The sequence below is a fragment of the Brassica napus genome, chromosome C2, assembly GCF_020379485.1.
Source record: "Brassica napus cultivar Da-Ae chromosome C2, Da-Ae, whole genome shotgun sequence".
NCBI classification, from domain to species: Eukaryota; Viridiplantae; Streptophyta; class Magnoliopsida; order Brassicales; family Brassicaceae; genus Brassica; species Brassica napus.
The window spans coordinates 14197593-14223803 of record NC_063445.1 but is presented as its reverse complement, the minus strand read 5'-3'; the positions used below and the strand labels follow the sequence as shown (position 1 = coordinate 14223803).

The following is a 26211-nucleotide window of genomic DNA, read 5'->3' as shown; positions in this document are numbered from 1 at the left end:
ACAAACAACTTAACCTCTAGATATGGTATCTAGATGCAAATACTAACTACAAAGTTAAACAAAGTTTGGATACAACATCTGTTTAGATGTTGACTATTGAACCTATAAAACTAAATCGTCAAACAAAATGCAACGTCTATAAAAAACAAAATACAATATGTTCGCTTCTCGGAGTACTTTACGTATTTTCTGGTTATCCATTTCTTAAAACGGGAATGCGAACCAATTTACAGGACTGGTCTTGGGCAAAGCCAAATAAATCTTTTGCCTCTAGTCTCCAATTTTTTTTTGAAGAAAATCACGTAAACTTAAACTCCCAAATTTGTAAGACATAGACCCCAAATTTATAATTAAAAGAAATATTAAAATTTTTAGAACATCTACTACGTTCTCTAAAATCTCAGGACCGGCCATAGAAACTAGAATTCTTTCTCTTTTTCTCATTTAGTTCCAAACCCTAAATTATGTTTGGTTGATGTTACGGTTTTCCCAAGGTTATGTTATTGTACAATAATTGGTAGCAAGTGCAACTCTTATACGAGAAAACATGAAGCTTCGTACTCACACAGTCGCACTCTTTTTAAAAATTGGCACATTAAAATTACACATAACAGCCTAAGTCTAATTTGAAAGCTGGTCAATCCAAATCTTAGACAACAGATAGATATGATTTCGTTTTTTAATTATATTCCTGACTGCAGAGCAAGACAAAGCAAAAGAGAGTCTCCACGACTGAGCCGACAGATCAAAGGTGATGGATAGTACTATCAAACTATTCCGGATTGATTATGGAACCGAGCATCTTGTGCATTGATCAGACAAACCCGTGACTGAGTAGAGACAAGAAGAGAAAATGTGTGGTCCCTTATCTGATATGGTTCTCCACATAACAATCAAGCAAGATAAAACTTCATTGTGAATAGAATAGCCTAGTGGTAACACTAGAGTGAACTGGATCCCAAGGCACCTGGGTTCGAGTCTTCTGGGAATCCGGAGACTGCCCGTGACCAAAAAAAAAAAAAAAGATAAAACTTCATTGAACTTCTGAACGTCACTCAAATCATCCAATATAAAAACATCAGTGTGAATACAAATAAACGTTTACTTATTTATATACAAAAAAATGTGTCAAGGTTAAAAAAAAAACCAAAAAAATAGAATGAGTAACTAGATAAAAAAAAAAAGGACACGAATAAATGAGAATAGTTAATACTTTCCCAAGTCATATGCGTACGCATTGGTTGGCAAAAGCATCCACCTTTGTACCTCGCCAAAAAAAATGAATCAGTTAATTTGAATGGCGCTTAAGGTATACCAAAACCCCAAGTCCAGCGGCAAGAGCAGCCCCGGCAGCAACTGTCTTGTAAGCGACTGCCCATGATTTTGATTTATCGTACTCCATATCCTCTGTGCTTACACCTCTCCTATGCCCTCTCGCTTCCACGTAGTCCAAGTGCAATTTCAAACCCTGCACCAATTTTAAAATACATTTTCTTTACCTCAAAAACCAACTTAAGCATCAGAGCATAAATATCCCTAAGGTTGAAATGATTTTACTATTTGAATCGAAACCAAAGTCAAGGAAAGTACCATAACGATTCTTTAAACCGATCCAAGTATGGATTAGGGTTTTGTACTTTGGCTACCATATTTCTAGAACCCAAACCAAAACAAGATTGATTGACAAAATGAATGATGTAAGTATTTTTTTTAGTTACCTTCCAGTCTATTGATTTAGCGTGCTCTACGGCAGCTACAAGATCACCATCTGATGCCAAAATGACTTTGTCATTGTCTTCATCTTCATACTACACAACACAGAAAGAACATGTCCAGAAAAAGAAAACATAGTTTTCCTCTTTTTATTATTTCTAAAGCTTTCAAACAAAGACAAACCATTATCTGGGGCAAGTTGTCAGGCTCAATGTCATCCCCCATCCGTTGTAGTATTGCAGTTATCAGAGTTGCCAAACTATGTGTCTCTATCATTATGATTTAAAAACAGTTATGAAGTGTCTGTGCATAAGTACAAATGGTGTTATGATTAAACGTACCACACATAAACCTATGCATTCGTCCCTTTTTATCTTGTAGTTTGAAAGTAAATGTGTTGGGATATGAGAATGACTTTGTTCCTTCTATCTCCGAAGGTAGTTTAATTGATGATTCGTCTTCACTGCAAAATTAATGATCATCCAACACCAACAGTTTGAGGGACCTAGCTAGTAGTCAAAAGCTAAATGATTTTAAGGAAATTAAGTAAGAACCTCCTCGTTGTTTCATCTCCATCTTCGTTAGGAGACAAAGCCATAGCGGCATCCCAAAAGTTTTGCATCATTGAGTTTGCTGTCTCATTATTTATTCCAGCTGTACTTCCAGCCTGTCCAAAAAGATGTGAGGGCTTAACCAAAACACAACACTTAAACAAATTTTGCCCTTCTTACATATCTTTCTACTCTAAGATTCTATTTACCAACTTTATTTAAAAGAGAAAAACAAAAAAATGTACCGTGGTAACAGCAGCATGAGTTATGTGGATTACATCAATCACAGTGACAACATCTCCCTCTGTGTGAAAGCATTAACATTAGACCCAAATGCTGAAATTACGATGCACGTACTTAGATTGGTCATAGTCAGGGTTTGGAAGATTTTGCTACCTTTATCTAAAACAGGAAGATGAAGAAATTTTCCATTATGCATGATATGCAAAGCTTCAACAATTGCCATATCAACAGTTGCAGACTCTGGATTTTGTGTCATAACCTATAGAATAATGGTAGGAAATAAGCAAACTAAGACTAGGAAAGAACATTGATTTCAGGAAGAACTGAAATAATAACTCCTCACATATTCTAATGTAGTAACAACTGAAAAAGCTACCACAAACCCAGTTACTAATGGAGAAAAATTACCTTCTCCACAGCAGTTGTCTCTGGAGGAAGATTTTGGGCAATCACCCGCATTAAGATGTCCTTTGAACTAACAAAAACAATTAAAAACCAAGATAAAAGCTCCATTACAAAAGTTGGAATATGATGTTTTAGTTTATCCAGGGACATATTTTCTTAACCAGAGAAACTAAAACCAAGCATATTTTCTCCAGATAAATAGAAATAAAAGCCAACCATGAGAGACTTACGTGAGAATCCCTACTAATTTGTTCTCAGCCATCACCATGGCTGAGCTAGACTCATATTCCACCATCTTCATGGTTACTGCTAACACCGTCTCTTCCAATCCAACCTTTAAAACTCTGAATGTTTTCATTCCCAACTTTACTCGTTAAAGCTTTGCATTACTTTTAACAGAAACAAGTATTCAGATCAAAATGATATGAAATATGATAATATAGAGTTAAAGGAGATATACCCACTTTGTATCATCTGGAATTATAGTCGAAAGCAAAGGCTTGAATATCCGTTCTGTAAGTGTTTCCATAAAAGTGTTTGGACCTGTATTTCAACAAAACACCATCAGCGTCAGTCATTTCTATTTAAACACAAGCCAGACAATTTTCAAGCCAGCAGAGAATCGAAATCTGTTTGAGACAATATTTGTAACATATATACCAGCGATAGATGTCCCCCAATTCTTTTCAACACCTTCAACAGCTGCAGCGATGGCCTTACCCTTCTCAACTGATCTTTCCATACGAGCAATTGCATCGTATAAACACTTTGCTATATCAAGAAGTGCAATAACTTCTCCATTCTCTACCACTGGCAGATGTCTAAACTTGCCTACAGTTTCACATTTCAAGAATTAGATAAAAGAAATGAGAGAGTAAAAAGAAAAAGAAAAAGAAAAAGAAAAAGAAAAATGTGTGGTTTCTAATTAAGAAGTTAAAAACCTTGCACCATCTTCTGAAGAGCTTCCACAGCGATCGTGTTAGACAAAACAAAGACAGGGTTCTTGGTCATAACTTTAGAAACAGGAGTTTCTTCAAGGTTGAGTTCTTTAGCAATAACTCTTGTTGCTATGTCCTTTAACCAATAGAGAGGAACGGATCAATTCAAGCAAAAAAAAAAGCAGACAATATTTTGAAGCGAAAATAGTAGTAAAAAGTATACCCTGTCTGTAAGGATCCCACAAAGTAAAGCATTAGAATTAGTGAGCAGTAAGGCATCAACACGACGTGCAGCCATCCTCCGACATGCTTCATGTAAAGTTGTGCTATCGGGTACGGTAAGTGCCTTACACAACCTAAGTCGCTTTACAGTTCTCTCTCCACTCCTTTCGCCACTCAAGCTTCTACAACGACATGTACAAAACACAACAAAAAGAATAAAAAAACGAGCAAAAAAATAAAAATAAATACCAAGAAGCTTTAGCTAACACGAGTCTTAAGATTCAGTAATGAAATTTAACATTTATAACAATGTGTCATATGACGAAACATTAAATGATAAGTTGGCTTGAGGGGGTGATTACATGGAAGAACGAGAAGAAGTGAGAGATCTCCGTGGGAGGTCAGAGCTTCCTCCTTCATTGTTTTCAGAAGGTTTCTTCTTCCCTTGAAATGAATGACCAGAGAAGGATAGACTTTTCCTTGACGAACCACCTTGATTAGCCATCTCCAATGATCTGACTCTTCTCTTTCAATTTCTGAAACAAGAAAAAAAAAAACAAGAATACTCAAAGCATCATCCACAAGAATACTCAAAGATTCCCGTTGAACATATATACACAATGAGTGATGATCATTTCATAAATAATCGAACCAAAGAGCGATATGTTAAGGATACGAAGATAACAAAATCAGCTACATAATAATCGTACGGATGCTATCTCTGAGCAAGGACGCGATCAACAATTTTTGAATTTCCTTATGCTTTGAGCCAGAGAAACAAGACAATCAGCCTCAAAATGCCGTTCAACGAAACTGATAATTTCAGGTGAATCAATCAATGAGCACCTGGAGAGAGAGAAAAAAGTCGAAAGAGAGGGAAAGCCAGAGCCAGAGGAAATGAAATAAATTAATTATAAAAAACGAAAAGAAAAATAAAAAGGATTGTTAATCAAAGCAGAGATGGGATCAAGGAAGCTCCCAAGCAAGAACCTTTGCCAATAGCCTCTCATCTTATTTGGCTCCTCCCCTTACTACTCATCTTTTACTAATATTGTAATTTTGAAGTTTTCACATACTTTAAAATAAAATTTCTGAAAATAACCATAATATGGTGAATAATTAAAAAAAAAAAATTATTACATGTAGTATGTAGTAACTGTCTTAATTAATATTGACAAAATGGGTAAATAAATTATAAAATTGTAGCGAAAACACAAAACTACAATATATATAAAACAAATAAAACTCTCAAAACTAAAATCTTCGTGGATTAGAGATAGTACAGTTACTACTACTCCCTCCGTTCTATAATGTTATATATTTTAAGACTTCTTACACATGTGAAAAATGATTAGTGTATATCAATAAACATCTTGATTTATGTGTAGAAAAATTTATATAATTTTAAACCAATAGTTTTAATAAAAAAATTTCAATTTTACCAATTTATTCTTTTTAACTTATTAAATCTGTATTGAAATTCTAAAAAAATCCATCTTTGCAAAACAATTTTTTTTTGTCAAAAAACATATGTTTGGAAAGAGAGTGTACCATTTTGCATTGTTAAATAATTTAAAACAATTGTAAAGTGACTTATTGACAACAAACGAAAGCGTCTCCATTGATTATATATATCTTACCCATGTTTCCCTTGGTGGCCTTCACGTCCTTTGTTTATGGAATACTAGAAATCTTGTCCGGGCTAGACCGGATTTATACAAATAATTATATTTAATATATATTACACATATATTACATATATTTTTTTCATCATATTAAATCTATAGTATAACAATATAAATAATGAATTGAATTAAATAAAACTCACGAATTTATTGTTTTACTATCTAAATATGTATGAGATGGTAAGAAAATGTGAAATAAATAAAGAATTTCTTAAACCTTTGGTTAATATCCAAAGAATTAAGCACTTGGTTTGTAGCTAATTATGTTACTTGTTTTTTTTTTGTTTTCTTAACAAATTTGAGCTATATGTTACATGTGTAGAAATTATAAGGGAGATATATTGGATTAAGAATTTTAGGTTTTTCTTTAAAATCCTCTGTTATTCAACTAATGATTTCCAAATATCAGTTCAAATCATCTGTTATTGAATATAAAATTTATGTAAAATTATTAAAAGTCACTTGAAATCTCCTGTCATCCAATCAATAGTTTATAAAACCTATAGAAAATCCGCTATTATTCAAAACAAATCATTTTTCAAGAGTTTATTAAAAATAAGATTTTAGAAGACTTTGCACCATTCTTTTACTCAAAAATAGGCATAGTGAAATCTCACCTCAACAGATGTTATCTTTTTATGATTAAATCTGATTCGTTCTTCTTTCTTGTTATTAATATTTCTCATTCCTTTTCAAAAAAAAAATATTTCTCATTCTCAGATTCCCCCTCAATTCTTTCTGTATTTGATTAATTCACATGGAGAATGTATAATGTGGAACATGGATTGCTGTCGATGATGGCTGCGAAAATATTGTGAGAAGACAAATCCGATGATTCAAAGGTTACTGCTCGTGTCCATTTCGTCTTTATGTCCGATGAGAAATCCCATGATTCTCATTTGCATCTGATTTTATCATTTTAAGTTTATAAATCTGATGAGAAAGTGTGTATTATATATAAGAGATATAACTTATGCTTGTTTTGTTGGTAAGATTAATCTGTATATTCATATTGGAGATTATGAAAGATTCACTTTTACTTTTCCAGAAAAAACAAATTTCCAGAATTTTTTAATATGTTTTTAACTTTTTAGTTAACGATTCACCTCACCAGAATTTCACCTTCAGAAGAATATAGTGGTTTTCCAAATCACCCAAAACACTCTGAAACTTAAATACATTTTCTTACAAAATCACCTATTTTTTAAAAAATCCAAACAAAATTACAGAGCTATCTCCTAAATTCACTTTAAATCCCAATAATTGTAAAATCCACCAAAGCATTCTAAAATCATTAGTTCAATACACCGCCCTTAAAAGATGAAGTCTAGTTTATTACCCGGTACTTTCTTTTATGTTCAAAGTTCGTTTTTGTAACATAGCTGTACCTAAATTTATAAGAAAAATAATTTACAGAATTAAGTTGAATACTAATTTGATCTGAAATATTTGGTTTAAAATTTCATATAAGTGATATATTTCATAAATAAATTTAGGTAATCTATCTTTCACATAATATGTGGGTATAGCATTATATTGACTACAGATTAGCATTAATTTTACTATTACTACTGGAATATACAATCTTATGTTTATTGGACTGATTGACTTATATTTAAGCTTTAAATATTGATAAGAAAATCAAGAGGAATACTATATTTTTTTAATAATTCTATTTTTTATTATTTATAAGAAAGAGTTTGTAATTTCCATTCATTATTATTTTTATCATAGATAATAGAAAACAAATTTGTTCCTCACTAAATTTGATAAAGAATAATTATCTTGAAATTTTATTCTTCTCCGTTTCTTTTCTTGTTCGTTCATAATGTTTTTGTGATGGTTACCGTTTAGAAACTTAGTGACCATGGGTGAAATATTTTTGAAGGTACCTTATTTTTTAGTGATAGTTTTTTTGTTTCATGAAATCTACAAATATTTTGGATTACGTTATAGACAATAATAGTAGAATGTAAAATGATTAAAGTTTTCATAAATTAGAAAAATACATCTGATTATGAGAGTTAATGGTGTTATTATTCAATTCGAGGAAAAATGAGAAATATGCTTTCAAGTTATGTAGTGTGTAATTTTATAAGAACTTTGCGATTTCTTAGGCTACACCTAATTTTTTATTCATAAATTATGTATATATTTTTGGGACAAGATTTTTTTTATTCATAAATTATGCATGTATATTTATTCATAATTATGTATACTTTAATTTGAGAGAAACATTATTATAATAATGTTTATAATTTTATCAGTGTTCAATTTACTCCATTGAGATGGATTGTGGTTTTGGTGTTTCTGATTAGATTGTAAAGATTTTTGGTGGGTTTAACGAGACTTTTAATTTGTGAACAGTATCGTACTTCTCTTTTATAAAGAATTTATCTCTGTCTCTGTTTCCATCATTCTCCTCTACCTCCAACAGTTCATCTTCTTCCTCCAACGAAGACCTTTTTTACCTAAAGTTCGTTTCTAGTTTCTTTTTACTTAGATCACGGCCAATCTTAGTCCCGGAAGCATCTTTACTTCCATCTTTGCTGCTTCGTGGGGCTTCAAGTCAACATAGTTCTTCATTAAGGTGCATCACAATAAATTGTCTCAACATCACATCGAAACTTTATACAATATACACCACATTTACTAAACGATTACTACAACAGCATGATAATGTTGATCCTATAAACCTTTGCCACATCCTGAGCAAGTGAAATAATCTTGATTTTCCATACATTTTTTGTTACCTGAATCAAATCAATGTCTTAAGCAATGGGATGCCTTACCATTATGGAAGGCAGAAGAAAATGTGGAAGAAGCTCCTAAAGCCTTAGATGAAGCATGAGCGCAACGTCGAAGAGAAAGAATGCTCTTTCTCGTTTCTTTTCTTGTGGCCGTAAATGATCAAAGGTACCAAAAAAAAGGGAAGTTAATAAAATGTTTTATAATTGTCTGAAAGCTGTAAACTCAGTGGGCGAGGGAGAGATCACCTTGTGTTGAAATATTGATGTTGATGTGTTTGGTGAAGGAAGCAGTATCGTGTTTTAAATATCCTATATGTCTGATGTGTACTTTGGAGCTTCAAACAAAGAGGTCACAACTGAATAACCTGTTATAATTGAGAGATAGTAAGACAGACATGGTGCAATTCTATTAAAAGATGTTAATAACCAGAACTCAAATTAAGGTTAATTAGCTCTTATTACCTGTTGCAGGATGTACGATGCTAGCTGCAACACCAAAGGCAAGATTCTTTTGTTCAGTGTGTGGAAAGGAACCACCGACTGGGATATATGACCATCCATGTAGTTTATCCTAGAATTAACAATGACCTTTGACCAACATAAGTTTTTCATTGTTGTTCAACAAAGTCAATCTCTAATTTTTTTCTTGCATTGTGTAGATTTATCTCTTCGTTAGTCTTTAGAATTCGGATTCCGAAGGTATCTAATCTTAACATGAGCTTCTTTTTAAGCAAATCAAAGGACATGGCATCTTTTGAGGCCAGGTATGGCTTCTGCAAGTGAATCAAATGAAGTGATTCCAGCTGATGAGAGCCAAACTTTTTGTGATAACGATTAATAGTAGAAGGGAACCTCACAGAATACTCTTGTCTTAGTCACCAGGATGGCGTACAGAAACTTCGAAATGACTCAGGTACTACGCTCCGAACTTTCTTCTTCATATAATCTCTGGAGTCCATGTAAACCATCTGCTCGGGCTGAAACCAAAAACTAAGATTTAGTCATTATTAGTTTAAGAAGAAAAAAAAAAGTTTTACCATGGTGGTATGTTCCTGCTTTTTGCTGCCTTTACCACTCGTTGTTGCTATTAGTGTTATGAAAAGGGAAAATCTGAAATCAATCTCTAGATTGCAGACAATAACTAATCAAACTCAATAGAGATGAAAGTCTCAGAGAGATATTTAATTTTAATCTATGAATGTCCTAACCTTTTCAAAAGTATCCGCTCGAAACTGGACCTGACCGTGGATAGCTTCGCAGGACACACAGCTCAGTCACCCGGCGGAAACCTGCTGTGAGGATAAGTCTTAACTCTGGAAGGAGTGGAAGACAGCATTGATTCATGACGAAAATTAATTTGATCCGTCTGGATTTGAGGCAATGGCTTCAACTGGTACAAAAAGAACTAAAATCGCAAGCGGCGTAAAAAACATAGCAGGCTCATCTACAAAAGGATTTATATAAGAGGAGGATAAATAAAAGGGAGGTGGAAGGATAGCATGGCTCATCAAGATAGGAGTAAAGAACTGGATTGAATTATTAAGAGTAGATCATAATAACCCAAAAAAAAAAACGGTGATTTGCAGAATCGGCAACTACGATGGTGAGGTGGAAGAGTGGAAAAGGCAAAACGATATCGTCTGTATTTGGGCTGATTTATATTGGCTATGACAAATTATTAGAAGCCCAGTGAGTATTTTCGCCCAAATCTATTCTATTAAAATAGGAGTGTGATATGGTCCAACTATTATTTCTTTTATCTTTATCATTATTTAGAATATTATTTATTATGCTTTATGCCATTAGATCTATATTTAAATTACCAATTGAAAAGATATAAAAAGATGTAAAACAAAAAATATACCCGCTTTTTTTTAAGGACGGGTCAGAATCTAGTCTATTCTATTAAAACATCAGTTGTGACCTATTGATAAAAAGTTATGTCCAACTAATTATTTTATAACTGCATCTAAATAATTATCTAAATATATTAAATAGAGAAAAAGATAAAAATAGCACTAAATCAAGTTTTTGTTCCCAAACTAGCACTCAAAGTCAAAAGTCACAAAAATAGCACTTAATGTTTTATCAAAAATCACAAACTTAAGGTTTAGAGTTAAAGGGTGGGGTTTAGAATTTAGGGTTTAGGGTTTAGGGTTTAGGGTTTAGAGTTTAGGGTTTAGGGTTTAGGGTTTAGGGTTTAGGGTTTAGAGTTTAGGGTTTAAGGTTTAGAGTTTAGGGTTTAGGGTTTATGGTTTAGAATTGAGAAATGAGGTTTTGGGGATAAGATATAAACTTAGAAAGGTGCTATTTTGGTCATTTTAGTTTTTGAGTGCTATTTTTGTGATATAAACTTAGAAAGATGTTATTTTGGACATTTGCCCTGTTAAATAACCATCTTCTAAATAATATTATTAAAATCCACATTGTTGTTGTCTACCAAAACAGTTACTTTTCTTCTTTGGAATTATGGATTTATAGACAGGTCTGTGTTTGGAAAATAAACTAAGTACCATTTCCGACAATCGGTTAATGATTCATTAATAATGAAGCATCATGAATTCTTGGAACCTCGATTGAACCTGCAAATACAAGTGTTTTATCATTATTTGAAAACCAAAAAACTGCAACACGATATGGTACTCTGTTTAAAAGATCAAGGCCGAGTTATTCATTCAAAAACTTGAGGAGCTTATGGGTCTAGGTTTCTGTTCAGCAAAACGGTGTGCTTGTGTTAGTTTCCGATGGGGCTCAACTACAATAACAAAATATGATAATATATACAATTCACGGTTTCGCTGGAAGTGAAGAGATAAGATTTGGTTAAATGTGTTTAAATTTTTTTTTTTTGGTGAAATAGGTTGTACGAGCGAGAACGATGATTCAGGTTTTCTTGAATAATCACAGGGCCATTAGTTAATTTTTTACTCACCAACGAACCCAAATAATATCTTATAGAAACCCAAATAGAATATATCTGTCTTTTAAACCTAAACTTATCACATTTATATTTATGGAACCAAAATATGTTTTCATTTGGAAAAAGATTGATACTATATTGTCAATATTTATTGCATTAAAAAAATTAATAACTGTTTAGAAATAAATTATAAAATTAATGGTGAAATGGTTACAACACAAATCTATAGTTATGCATTATTACAAATTCAATATAATTATCAAAAACTTTTACTAATAATTTTTTAAAAATATTTTACCCAAATATGATTACAAAAAAAAACATAAATATAAAAATTTATTTTTTCTAAAAAAGTATGTAAAACAAAAAATATACCTGCCCTTTTAAGGGTGAGTCAAAATCTAGTTCTATCTAGTTAAAGCAGCTATGACGTGGCAAACTAAACTTCAATTACTGGTTGGTTGATTTTTTAATCCTATGTGGACAGGTTCTCCGTTGATCATATCTCCATTTTAGTATTGTTAGATTATTTGTTTGGGCAATGGCTATTTGTCGGTTATTACTACGACCGTTCATGTTCTCCCTCTTGATAAGATAGTTGTTTCCAACTTCGATGTTGGAGTGAAGCAGCTACTGCATAGTCCGTCTCCTTGTTGGTAGTTATCGACCGCTACGATCAGGGCTGATTTTAGGCCAAGCCGGACAAAATATTTGTTTCAAACCCACAAAATTTTTGAAAAATATATATATATAGATTCCAAAATTTTTATAAAAAAATTTCAGTCCCAAAATTATTAAAATCACTATTAACATCTATAGCCCCAAAATTTTAGGGCCGGCCCTGACTACGATGAAAAACTAAAGTTTAGAAAGGAGATCACTTTGTTGGAATCTCATCTGTGATTAATCTTCCAAATGATAAAATGCAGAAAACATAGAAAATAAGGAGAAGCGACAAGAAAAGGGAGTTGTGTATAATTTACTGTTGATTTATATAGTTAGACCATCACAATATTCCATTTTAGTAGAATCTCGATGGATTTGGTTGCCATAGATAATTGTAAAGCTCGTCGGATTTGGTTGGAGGTAGAGATCTGGAGAGCTCGTGAGAGAAATAAATTAGCTCTAGGTTTAATTAAATAGAGACAAAATTGTATTTTTCCTATTTAAAACAAAAGGTAAATGTGGTTAATTTTGAAAGAATGTATTTTTGTAAAGTGGCACTAAGAATGTTGTTGTTTAACTAATTTCTCAAAAAAAAATTATACTTGCAATTGTATCATTTTGAAACTTTAACAATAAAATGTATATAATTTACACACACACACACAGATATATATACATATATATAGGATCAAATTGTTATTATTTCACTTTAGAAATTTAACAAGAAAAGAAAAACTTTATTATTGAGATTGAATATGTCATAATAAGAGAATCTCATGTCACAATTTTCACTAAGCCTTGTCAAATATTTTTTTGAGAAGTGGAAATGTTCATGTGTCATGCGTAGAAATAATAATTTTGAGTATAATATTCTTTTTATTTCAAAATAAAATTTTAGTTTATTTTTGACTTTATTTTTTTATTTTAACTTTATTGGTTTGAAAAAAAAATACATTTATTTTGCATTTTTATTTGGTTTATGAATTTCACTTTGATTTTATTTAAATTTCATTAGAGTTGAGATAACATTTTATAAAAAATAAATTTTGGTTTAAGTTATATTATATATCATTTAATGGATTATTTATTTTAAATATGTCAATATTTAGATATAATAAACTTTAGATTTTTGTTTTTTTAGTTTAAATACGTTAAATGTAAAATTTAAAAATTTAATTATTATAATAAACCTATAAATTTAAATAAAATTTTAATCATTTAATTATATAAAGAATTACTTGATTAGTGTTGCTCTAGTTTTGTATTTCTGGTACGTTTCAACCAATTAAAGTATAAGTCCCAACGGATCTCTACATGCAATTTGCTCACTTCGGGAAGAGCGGACGCAAGCAAAGGGGAGGCCTTTGTTCTATCTGCTTCTTCCTCTTCCGAGGAATGACCAATTAGATGAAATGATTTTCTTATTGTTTATAGATAGATAATCTTATATATCTATTATTTAGAAAAATAATAAAATAAAGCAAGCCGATTCTCTGCCCTGTCTTAATAAGAACCTGGCTCTCCCACCTAACAACAATAAGGACATAGAACATATAACAACAGCGTATTAACAACAACATACTGCTAGACATAATCCCTTCTTTCAAAGTCACTAGAAAGATAATAAAAGAATCAAAAGGTCTAATGAGCTAACCAATCCTCCTATCCTGAATATATATATGCATATATTAAAATATATGATATGTAAGGTGATGTAAAACATATATTTTTAACTATATTCAGTTTATTTTCTTATTAATGTAATATATATATATATACATATATTAATTTTATGGTAATTTATGTTTTATTAATTATTAATTTATTTAAATAGTTTTGCCAGATTAAAATTTTTTAAAAAATTACATTAATGGTGATATACGAGTTAATAGCTATGTTCTAAAACTCGACCGCTTAGCTGAGTTAGCGGCTGGGAAATCGCTATCCGGTGAGCTACCGTGGGGGATTGAGGGCGTGCGCTCTAAAAATCGGATTTAAAAAAAAACTGCATTTTTTACTTATTTAAACTTGTAAATCTAATAATCTATGTTATATCTATGAAGTATTATAAAAAAAATAAGAAATCCGCTCTCTTCGATTCAAACTCGGGGTGCCTGGACATGTGAAACAGAATTTACCACTACACCATGATATATTGCTTGTACTTTGTTACAATTATTTATATAACCTAAAAAAATCGCCGATTAATCCATGAGTAATCTCCGATTAATTGATTCGGCGCTAGGCCCTACCTGACCGCATGCGTAACGCCCGCCGAGTTTCCGAACAGAGGTTAATAGTAATTACATACTTAAAAATCTTGTTATTAATAAAGAAAAGTTAAACATGTCATAATTATGATGTCATGTCATCATTTTTTAAAAATTATGTTATCATTTTTTTGTTGAGATCGAATATAGCGATGACACATATTCAAATCAATTGAAAAATAATGTTTAGGGGATGAATGCGGTAATAACATGTAAGCATATTTAAAAAATTCCATTTTGAAATAGTTTTTAAGAGATTTTGTATTTTCAGAGACTATTTGTGTAACTGTAATTTTAAAAGGTAATACCCATCATCACCCAGAAATAATCCTGTAGGAAACAAATGGTCTTTTTTTTTCTAAGAATATTATTATGGGAAATTTTCATGTTTACTATTTTCTTGGGAATTTTCATGAGTTCATAAGTATATGTCGTTACTCAAAGTGAATCTTCCCACTTTCGTGAAAAAATCAATAAATGGTGACAATTCAATAGCTTAAAAGCAAAATATTGAAGAAATTCTGAGGGTGTTACTGATGGAATTGATGGATAATTAATGCTGGATCATATCTTGAGAGAGGATAAATCTCCTTGAACATACTTATGTAATCATTACATATACTTATGAACTCATGATCATTTTTGCTGTGTGGAGGAATCCAAGAAGTGAGCTGATATGATTTTAAGACAACATACGTTTCGCAGAGGCGATGAAAGCATTAACGAGGCGGAACCATGCCCGATGCAAAGGACAATCAAAGTACATAAGTGCAGCAATGCCTATCAGTGCAGCCACATAAGTTGAAGATGTACTCCAATAGAAGACGGACATGTCAATAGTATCTTCATCATCTTCTTCTTCTCCCTTTGTCCCATTATCTGGTTCCTTTGAGCTAGTGTTGTTCCCTGATCTATTGAAAGAAGTAGGAAACTGCAGCAGCGGATTTCCGAGAAAAGATGCTTTCTCAAACGTTGAAAGTTGTCCCGTCACTGGTATCACACCAGAAACGAGAGGGTTGTAGGAGATGTTGAACGTACTCAGCTCATTCAAGTCATTCAAGCTCTTGGGAAAGGCTCCTGAGAAATTGTTCCAAGACAGATCAAGATTCCGCAGGCACTTAAGATTTCCGACTTCTTGGGGAAGCTGGCCTGAAAAATTATTATGGGTAAGGTTGAGGAAAGAAAGCGGCAATTTCCCTATCTCTGGAGGCAATCTCCCTTCAAACTCGTTGAAACCCAAATGAAGCATACTCAACCTCTTCATCAGAGAGATGCTTGCAGGTATCTCACCTGATATCTTATTCCCACTGAGCTGAAGATATGCTGGTATTTCAAGTGTGTGCGCCATGAGACCAGCAGCGCAGCCAGGAAAGAGGCCCTCCCCTTCAAGAATATGGCGCCATAGGCTTCTACAATTCTTTTTCGTAAGAATTGCGTATATAAACAAGAAGGGAGGGAACTTTACAGGAATCCATCTCGTCAATTCCATGCATTCCCCAGTTGCAGCAATAATTATGCTGTCATTGCTCTGCCTATTCACTTCAAAGGTTGGGAAAGGATTGCTACCCATATTAGTCAATTTAGGATGAAATCCGCCAGAGAGCTTGTTGTTTGCCACGTTAAACCACAGAAGGCTCGTGCAGTTTCCAATCTCTTGAGGGATTTCTCCTGACAGAGAGTTACTGTCAAGCATTAACCACAGAAGAGATGTCAACTTTCCAAATGAAGCTGGTATCGAACCGGTCAGCCTGTTAAAGGAGAGATCAAGTACTTGAAGCGCCAACATGTTTCCATACTCCTGTGGTATGCCACCGCTGAAGTTATTGTAAGCAAGAATCAAGAACTTTAAACTCTTGATCTGGGAAATTTCAGCAGGCAACGTGCCAGAAAAGCTGTTGAAGCTAAGATCTAGCCTGAAAAGATTATGTAACATGAAAATCTTGGAAGAATAGATTCCTCCAACGTATGAGTTTCCATGCAGAACTAGATACTTTACTTGAGTGAAACTCCCGAATATTTTTTGTATATCTCCTCCAAACCCATTTCTACTCAAATCAAGAAACACCAAGTTGCTCAACTTCAGGAGAGTTTCGGGTATGTCTCGAGAAAATTGATTGTTCCCCAAGTACAAACCTCTGAGAGAGGAGATGGACCCTATCTCAGCTGGTATGCTCCCGGTGAAGTTGTTTCCCCACAGATTCAATTCACTTAGATCATGACAGTCTGAAACTTGTCCTGGAAATTCCCCACCAAAACCATTCTCAGACAAATCCAACACTCGCAAAAGTGCAGTTTCCCCTGAACATTGAAGCTGAGATGTTCCCGGAGAGAACATTCTCAGAAACTGAAAACTCCACCAGCTCTCCCAAACGCGACCCTATCTCTCCACTGAATCTATTGGTACTGAAGTCAACGTACTTCAGATACCGGCATCCACTAAAGATGTTATCGATTCTACCCGTTAATTTGTTTGTCGACAGATTTGCAACAACCAAGCTGTTGCAGACCAACGGGAAGCTAGAGTGAATACTGCCCGCAATCCTATTCACTGATAGATCAAGAACCTCAAGATTTGATAATCCCGTTAAGTTAAGCTCCCCTTCAATGATATTATGAGAAAGATTCAGATGCTTTAGCTTTTGACAACGGCTCAGGTCATATGGTATTGAACCTTCGATAGTGTTCCTCGATAAATCGAGATATGTGAGCTGAGTTAAAGCCGAGAAATTCCCAAATAGACCACCGGCGATGAGGGACTCGCTTAGATGGATCCCTATGACTCTACTTCTCTGAGGCGTACATGTGATGCCTGGCCATTGACACACATCTTGCTCCTCGGTTTTCCACGCGGTGTACATTCCTCCGTTGGTTGGGTTATGAGATTCGAGGTACACTTTTAGCTCTATTAAGACTTCTCTATCACTGTCCAGAGAACCTCCCGCCACCGCTATGGCTGCCACCCAAGAAATAAAAGCACATAAAGAAAGAAGCAAATTCTTTAGATAGCTATAGAAATGCAAAAACAATCATAAAAGATGTCATCCTGGTTTCTATAGAATGTCTAAATGTCGTTGACATGTTCGTCAAGCAAAGGGAAAACTGAGGCTATATTCATAATGTTTTTAAAACTGGACTTGAAACTAAACCGAATAGCTATTTTAAGTACTGATTTAATATACTCCGACCGGGTGAATACTATTTTACAAAATATAAATTAGTTATATTTCAGATAACAGTATAATTTTATAAGTAAATATTATACATAATTATAATATATATAATAAAAGCACTACAAATATTGGATTAGATAAAAAATTGAAATAACTTATATTTTGACATATTTGCCTACAAAAAATGTATCCAATAAATATAAAAATAACCAAAATTATCTAATTGTAATAATATTTAAAACCTTAATTATAATGAATAATTGTCTAATTTTTTGTTTTTAAAAAATTAAAATTTTGATTATTTTTGTTATTTGGATTTTGGTTGGTTCTTCTTTTAGAAATATAAATATATTTTTAGTAAGATTATGTATGACATAATACTATTTTTAGAATTAAATAGACAAAATAAACTAAAGTATCGATTGACTAAAATTACATAAATGAATATAAAGATAATATTTTGAAATCTCATGCACATATATTTTACAAAATAAATAAATTTTAAAATTAATTAACATTTTTATTTGCTAATATTTTATTGAGATGTCTTGCAATTTATATGAATAAAATAAGTAAAATATTGCTATAAAAATATATATTTTTAATCAGACCGTTGATTTTGGTTATTAAAAATTAGTCTAATCCAGTTACTCATTTTGTCGGTATATTGAGTTATTTTTCAAATTGAAGTATAGTTATTTTATATTCTTATCAATCAAATCAGATTAGTTTTATTTATTACATGTGTTCAGTTCTTCATCTTAGATTTGTAACTACAATTTCATATTATTTTTAATAATATTATATATTTTTATTTTTCAAAATTGTTTTAATAAAAATAAAGTTATCATCAATAGAAAGTTGCATAAAGGAAAATAACCAATAAAATTTTGAAAGTTTAAGAGTGCATATTGATATTTATAATAATTAAAGTATTTTGTAAATTTTCCGTAATTTATACCTTAGATCTATAAAAGCTAAACAGAACATTATTTTAAATAACCTTAAACATAATAATTTAGTTTTTCTTAGGTACTTTTATTATGAGTATATTGAACTGTACAAATATATATAAAAAAAAGAAAATTAGATATTAAGTAAAAACAATTAATTGTGGTAAAATATAACATTTTTAGTTCATTAAAATATCTAATCCTACTTTAGAATTGTTTTAATTATTTGGTGAAAATATAATTATGGAAAAGTACATTAGTTTCTTTTTTAATACAAATTATCTTGCTTAAAACTAGTTCAAATGAAAACATGTTTTGTGATTTTTTTTGATAGATCATGTTATACAAGTAAAATATTGTATAGATATTTTGTTGTAATTAAAAATAATTTTCAATTAAAGATCATGGAAAAGGAATAAACATCTCAATAATACTAATTATAAGTATTTTTAGACAACTAAAGATATTTTAGTTATGTTTTTTTAATGTAATTATATAAGAATATATATATATATATATATATATATATATTAAAATATTTGTATTTCTTTGAAAATATAATTTATGTTGTGTAACAAGATAAGATTATGTTTTAAATAGAACATTATTTTTTGTTAATATCAAGAATATTTTTGTTAACCATTTTTATGATATCACATTATATATAATTATTGTTTTTTAAAATGTCTTTTTAAAATTTATAAATGTTTCTTTTTATTAAATATGTTTTTTGGAAAAAAAGAAACTAAATTGAAATCTAATTAACAAAAACTACTAAATAAAAAGAAAAATAAATTTAATAATAGTAACTAGATGTAATATTTCATAATTCATTAAGGGTAGCTTGTAATTAATCATCATAAGAGTTAACATAAGAGCGAGACGTAGAAAACTGACTTCTCAAATAATATTATAGAGATTTTCATATTTATAGAAAATAAAATATAACAAATTACACATTTACAAAACTAAAACAACAACCAAACATAATCTAATCAAAAAAATAAAATTAATTTTACTTATTTAAAATTTACAATAGCTGTATATTAACTCAGAAAGATAACTGCAATCCAAAATATGCTAAAAATAAACTGTTCAAATTTTATATATAAACTTTTATGTATTTTTAAGAAAAAAAATAGTATTTATAATAATTTTACTTCTTATATATATCAGTTATAAATTAAGATAAATTTTACAAATAAATGAAAATAAAATAATAATTAATAACTATAGTTTAGTTATTTTGTACATATTTATATGCGCATGAGAACGAAAAAAATCACATAGTGAATAATAATTTGTTGTGTTTGATTATATATTTCAAATTTGGCTAGATATACCAACATAATATGACAACTACAAGATTTTTTTCTAAAATGTTTTTGTTTAAAATTTGATTTCTAAATTTTGTTTGTACCCATTAAAATACTTTTCTGAAAGACCATCTGATATAGGAATCAAATTTAGGAATCAAATTTTAAACAAAAACATTTTAGAAGAAAATCTTGAAAAAACGTTTTGGTAGCAACTGAATCTGTTCTTGGAAATATTTTTGAATCACTTTTGAAAAATATTTTCTTATTTTAAATAAACATATGTTTATTATTGATATATTTATTTCATTTTTAATAAATATTTATTTTCCATTTTATTTATTTTGTAATTTAATTTTTGTTTAATGAATGTTATATTGTAATTCGCTATGTGTTATTTTGTGATAACTTTTGTCTTAATATGCTATAATTGTTGGTGCTACCTAAAGATAATTCTTTTTTTCTTTTGTTAATTAAATTTTGAAATTCATCTTTCATATGATTTAATTGTATTATTTTGTGTATATAAAATCTGTTTTATAAAATTTTAGCTTGGTTTAAATATAATTTGACTAATTATTAGCAAAATATATTGAAGCGTTAAGAAAATATAGAGATAATTATATTCTAATTATAAAGCAAACAATACAATTGTTATAATATGCATATTTAAATAAATTCTTAATTTATAATTTAATTTTAACAGAAACATATATTTACATAGAATTTTCTAAAAAATTGTTATCTTATTATCTTATCGATATTTGTGACATATGTTAAACCGGACCAATTCAGAATCGGATAAATTTATTAATTTATAGTTTTTATTTATGGAATATTAGTTTATAGAATTTTACTATAATTTTTTCATTACTCTATTTTTATTCCAAAATTGAATAGGGTTAAACTAAAAACTAACTCCCTGATCTTAGAACGTGAGTCAACCGTTCGTTTGGTTCAGCATGTTCATAGGTTTTTAACAGGTTTTTTGTTGTTTTTTATCAGGTTTGAAAATTTTAAGTTTTGAGTGAAACCTAATCCGGTCACATGTGGTCCGACAGCTGGGATGGTCGGACTTAAAAAGCATGTATTGTTAAACCAAGAATTACGAGACTTTAACTTCATCACCTCGGTCACTTCAAGTACGCAACACCAATCTAGAAACATAATGAAGTAAACATGAAAGAAACAGATACCAGAAGAGAAGAAGCAGATACCAGGATATGAACAAAATAACTAAAAGAAAGTGAAGAATTACCGGTGATCAAAATAAAGAGTAGGAAAGAAACCAAGCTAAGTGATTCACAATCCTGATCTGCTATTATCAAACGGGTTACTATCTTCATTATCTTTCAGTTTGGTATATTGTCTCAGCAAGAACTAATTGTATATATAATGCTTGGGAGAGAGGAAGAAATTTCATACCAAAAAAAAAAAAAAGAGAGGAAGAAATTACGAGAGACATCTCTCTGAGAAAAATACTTTAAAATATTGTCTAGTCTCTACATCTCGGTGTCTAATATTTATTGGTTATAGTGTTTTTATTTTATTTTAAACTTAAACACAAAAAAAATTATATTAATACTATAATCTATAGATACTCTTGCAAGAGCATCGGCTTATACAATACTCTACTTTTTTTTTTTGTGATATCAAAAGACCATTATATTACTTAAACAATAAAGTACAGAAAGGTAGACTAAAATAGAATAACCAACACAACAAAGTTTTATATGAAAAGATTTCGTAGTCCTATTTAAAGAATTAATAACTGTATTTTGGTCTTGCGGTATATACGTAGGATGTCATGGATTAATTTTTTTTTTGTAGAGTAAATATTTCTTTCATCTTTATCGAAAATTTTGGCAAGACATGCGGTTCCTTTATTGCGGCGATCAAATCTTTGCAGTTCGATCCAAAGTTTTTGGTATATACAGTGACATAGCATACTTTCTTCTCAACCAAATGCGTCTATCTCCGAAGGCAATGATGACTCCATTCTTCTCAGGTTTTTTGTACTCGTAAGTTAATTTTCTCCGGACATGTCTTTCCAAACCATCAACAACTATTAAATTGTGATATAGAATATCAAGAGCCATCCACCAAACATATATTTTGTAAGCATACAACTTGTGAAACAATAATATCTGGTGTTTGCGCTGCTATAGTTTTCTGTTGCATTCGCGACAACTAAATTTGGCATTTTCCTTCTGCATATCTGATCAGTTCTAGTGAATCCATATATGTTTCTTTGAATAATTTATCATTTCTAACTTTGGATGAATGCCAAATTATCAATAGATAATAATCTTTTTCCAATTCCAGATTTTTAGTGCTTTCCGCAATATTCTCTATTTGGTTTTCTGTTGCATTCGCGACAACCAAATTTGGCATTTTCCTTCTACATATCTGATCAGTTCTAGTGAATCCATATATGTTTTTTTGAATAATTTATCATTTCTAACTTTAGATGGATGCCAAATTATCAATAGATAATAATCTTTCTCCAGTTCCAGATTTTTAGTGCTTTCTGCAATATTCTCTATTTGGTTTAACTGAATAGAAATGCGGAGACACCGAAAATAATACAATTCATAAGTTATAAAAGGCTAATTTGTTTTTGGTCAAAAAGGCTAAATTCTTGTATATGTCCGAAATAGAGAGGAGTAGACCATGTGCACGTGCCGCCTGACAGTTTGACGTTGTGTTTCAGATTTTTGGTTAATAATTTCTGGGACAATACAATTTTTTTTTTTGTCAACGGGACAATACAAAATTTATGTTTGACGTTTTTTATGTTTTTTTTATGTTTTTCTAAATAAAAAAATGTTATGTTAAAAATGAATGATCTTTACCATAAATTTTTTTTTTTGAAACTGAAACAGAACTATGTAATGAGGTTGGGTATTATGTAATGTCCATGTGCGTGTCTTTTTGCGGATCAAACCGCTCTCATCTGCTTTTTATAAAGGAAATTTGCATTTTATAACATACAAAAAAATATAATTCATCAATACATATAAGAATCTAATAGTTAGAATATGATATATCTTAGTCATAAATCAGACCAAAATACCTTTTTTCACTGTCTCTCAAGACTATAGATGATGTGATTGACTTGTCCTTAGCCGATGATGTCGGGTTTCAGAAATGACAGCAAATTCGTTGGCGCATAATAACGACAGGAAATTTTTATTTCAGTTATACAAAAACTAAAATTGATCATAGCTAAGAATACAAAGAAGAAGAAAAGAAAAGAATCAATGAAGATGTGAAGGAAGATAAGAGGTATAAGCGTTTTGTAAATTGGAGAAAATGAACAGTGTTCGTAATATCGTATGATCTATTCTATATTTACTGTTTGTAACAAATAGAATAGAAAAATCTATACTTTGTCAAAAAAAAAATAGAATAGAAAATAAAATATCATGTTGATATAAAAAGTTGCATAAATTTGTTATAAATTGAGTAGTCTAGATTTTATAAAGAACAAAACACAGCAACATAATTTCTCTCATATTTCTTTGTTGTTCTCCTCCAACAAACAATATATAATCATTTATAAGATATTGCAAATATTATATTATAAATTTTATTTAATAAAAAATAGTATAGTCTGCTATAATATTTACTTCTCTTTCTTCTCTTTTTTCTCTTTTTCCTCATATTCTTTCTTAATTTTCTCATTCTTCTTCGTGTCCGTCTCTTCATCGTCCTCTTTTTTCATCTCATCCAAAAAATACTATATTACTAGATAATAATTCGCAAACAAATCTTTTATTACTAGATAATAATCTGCGCTCTGCGTGGAATAAAATATTTGTTAAATAAATATGTCTTTAAAATATTTTTTAAAATAACAACAAAATATACTTAAATATACATTAATTGATTTGATTAAGTTCAATTTTTCCAAATAGACAGTTTTTAAGTTTTTCTCACAAAAAGCCATCAAGGAAAAAAATCACCAAAATAGATTTCATTAAAGAGTAAAAAAAACCTTCTACCCCTTGCTTTATATATATAAATAATATAAATAAATACAAACTAAAAAATTTAAAAAAATTATAGTTTTGAATTATATGTTTTCAAATTTAAACTTTTTCTAAATTTTTTGAATCTTTTTTCAATTTTTTTTTGAAATTCGAAAAAGTTTTTTGAAACAATTAAAAAAAAAATAAAAAACTTTTAAGATTTATTTTCAATTTCTTAAAATTATAAAACCCACCACAAAACTCCACCTATAAACCCTAAGGTCTATATTAGTTGATCCTAGAGGTATAAGTGTATATTTACCAATTTAATGAAATATTTTGGTCATTTTAATCCTTATAAGCTATATTTGAGACAAACTTTTAGGGCTATTTTAGTGTATTTCTCTTTGATTAATTGTAAAATTCAATTCAATTTAAGTATGCGATTGTTTATAAAATTTTGAAATTATAATATTTAACGATTTTTAAAATGTTAGATAATTTAATTTAAACAATATTACTATATATATACATTTTAAATTTTAAATCTATCAAATGACGTTTCGTACTCATATATTTTATGATCATTCAAACATTTTCACAACAAAATTTTTAAATCACTCATCACAAAATTTTTAATGTGAGATTTTAATATTTTTAGTAATTTCTAATCACATTTAAAAATTCAAAATAAAAAAATACGAAAAATTCTGAATTTTTATTATATTATTAGCATGCTTGTTTAATTTATTTTAGTATTAAAATATTAAACAAAAATGATATAGGATTTAAAGAATTGTTATCAAATTATTATTAGTATTAAGTATTATCAATTAACATATATAATTTAAATCACATTAGATAATTTCGTATATTTTATTTAAGAAAAAAGAAAATTATTTAATGTGTTATGTGAGAATGCTTATATTGAGGACGTGTCAGTATTTTTGTAAAAAATATTGTGGTTATGATACGTCAGTTTTTTTGTGAGAAATATTGCGATGACCATACGTCATCATTGCACTCTCAAAATGTTTCTCGAATAATATATAAAGGATATGATTACATTGTTAATTTTTTTTTTTTTTTTAACACTGGTTTTGATTATATATAAAAAGTTACAGATATGGACCCTCTCAAAGGGAGGGAACGATACAACATCGAACTACAGCACCAACAAACCCCATCCCAAAACAACTAGAAATCTTGATCTCTCCAAACTTCAACCCCAAGACAATCAAGATTACAAAAACCTGCTCTCATTCACGAACAACTCAAAAAGCCAACAAGGAGGACCCGAAGCCACATAGGATTGGTGACGATTTTCTCTGGTTACACTTGTAGCAATGAGGGATGCACATCTATTAGAATTTCGATAAACTACCAATAGTTGAGCATCCTTCACCGCCAGTAAAGCCTTTGAGATCTCCCCGCTCTGAAACGCATACAATGGCCAGTCCATAGGTTTCATCACCGCTTCAAATTCCTCCTTAAATTGACCTGCAAAAACCACCTTGCTAAGTTTGAGACTAGCCATACTCTCCACTGCCCATAGAATGGCTTGAAGTCTAGCCTCTTCCTTGTTTGGGATTTGAGCAAAGGAACTTCTACTGTGAAATAAGACCACCCCTCTGTGGTTCCTTACTACCCAGGCCACACCCAAGATTCGAGAATGTTTGTTCCAATCATATCCAATATTGCACATGGTCCAGTCCTTTGGTGGAGGACTCCATTTCAAGTTTTCTCTCTTCTCCTGAGTAGGCTCTGCTTGTGTTATTTCTTCCTCCATAGTCTGAGCCAAAAACCACTCTTCCGAATCCTCAAAGGCCTTTTGAGCTATCTCCTTTGCAGACCACTCATACCCTTTGAATAGAAATTCATTCCTGCTCTTCCAAATCCTCCATATTATCCAAGGCCAAGCTCTTTTGTTCTCATTCACTTCCAACCGTCTCTTTTTCAAGTCCACTAGGTACGAGATGTTCTGGTAGATAGACGTTTCATGAAAGCCAAATTCAGGTTGTGGAATGCCTGCTTCAGCCCACACTTGACGAGAAAGGGTGCACTGAAACAACAAGTGATTAATCGATTCTCCCTCATTCCCACAAATTTGACATCGACTATCCATCTTCACCCCTCTCGAGCTGAGCAAATCCGCTACTGAGATTGCATCACTCAAGGATTTCCATATGAAGATCCTAATTTTCGGAGCAGTGAGTACCTTCCATATAGAGTCCTTGAGAGGGTTCAAAGAGGGAAGAGCTAGCATCTCTGGGCAATTCTCCCTGGTCTTGGTATCACATGCGAGCCAGTAAGCTGATTTCACAGAGAATTTTCCTGATTTATTGAATTTCCAAGCATAGAAATCCTCTCTGTTTACAGCCGGCTGGTTCCTCAAAAGGATTTCTATGTCTCCTATCGCAAAGACCTGAAGTAGA

The 26211-nt window shown here is 30.8% G+C and overlaps 1 protein-coding gene and 1 long non-coding RNA gene across 6 annotated transcripts; both read right to left on the bottom strand.

Moving 5' to 3' along the window:
* Positions 1–1017: 1017 nt before the first annotated feature.
* Positions 1018–5128, bottom strand: LOC106347015 (CBS domain-containing protein CBSCBSPB5). 2 transcript variants are annotated; one of them, XM_022704789.2, is made up of 15 exons: positions 4783–5128; positions 4435–4608; positions 4074–4251; positions 3854–3986; positions 3573–3743; positions 3377–3455; positions 3143–3256; positions 2916–2982; positions 2661–2766; positions 2510–2568; positions 2268–2380; positions 2055–2176; positions 1897–1982; positions 1719–1808; positions 1018–1468 (listed from the first exon to the last, which is right to left on the bottom strand). In XM_022704789.2, the coding sequence occupies exons 2-15, from the start codon at positions 4575–4577 to the stop codon at positions 1289–1291; spliced, it is 1641 nt and encodes a 546-aa protein (XP_022560510.1). In that variant the 5' UTR covers positions 4578–4608; positions 4783–5128; the 3' UTR covers positions 1018–1288. The 2 variants fall into 2 exon arrangements, with proteins under 2 accessions (XP_022560510.1, XP_013641958.1); XM_013786504.3 differs by having other exon boundaries at positions 4074–4254; positions 4783–5118.
* A 3192-nt stretch (positions 5129–8320) lies between these two features.
* LOC106347017 lies at positions 8321–10328 on the bottom strand. Of its 4 annotated transcripts, none has more exons than XR_007319731.1 (5): positions 9716–10328; positions 9545–9591; positions 8970–9484; positions 8550–8872; positions 8321–8465 (listed from the first exon to the last, which is right to left on the bottom strand). It is a non-coding gene; the product is annotated as an uncharacterized LOC106347017 (long non-coding RNA). The 4 variants fall into 4 exon arrangements; XR_007319730.1 differs by having other exon boundaries at positions 8321–8650; positions 8754–8872; positions 9716–10322; XR_007319729.1 differs by having other exon boundaries at positions 8321–8645; positions 8754–8872; positions 9716–10318.
* Between the last annotated feature and the right edge of the window lie 15883 nt (positions 10329–26211).

What these genes read in the sequence shown, in the direction of transcription:
- LOC106347015 (XM_013786504.3), bottom strand. Translation starts at nt 4,577, where the DNA reads ATGGCTAATCAAGGTGGTTCGTCAAGGAAAAGTCTATCCTTCTCTGGT. An exon ending in TTGGGGGACATCTATCGCTG is followed by an intron (nt 3,456 to 3,572) that starts GTATATATGTTA and finishes GTTGAAATACAG; the next exon opens with GTCCAAACACTTTTATGGAA. An exon ending in TCTTCCTGTTTTAGATAAAG is followed by an intron (nt 2,569 to 2,660) that starts GTAGCAAAATCT and finishes GCTTTCACACAG; the next exon opens with AGGGAGATGTTGTCACTGTG.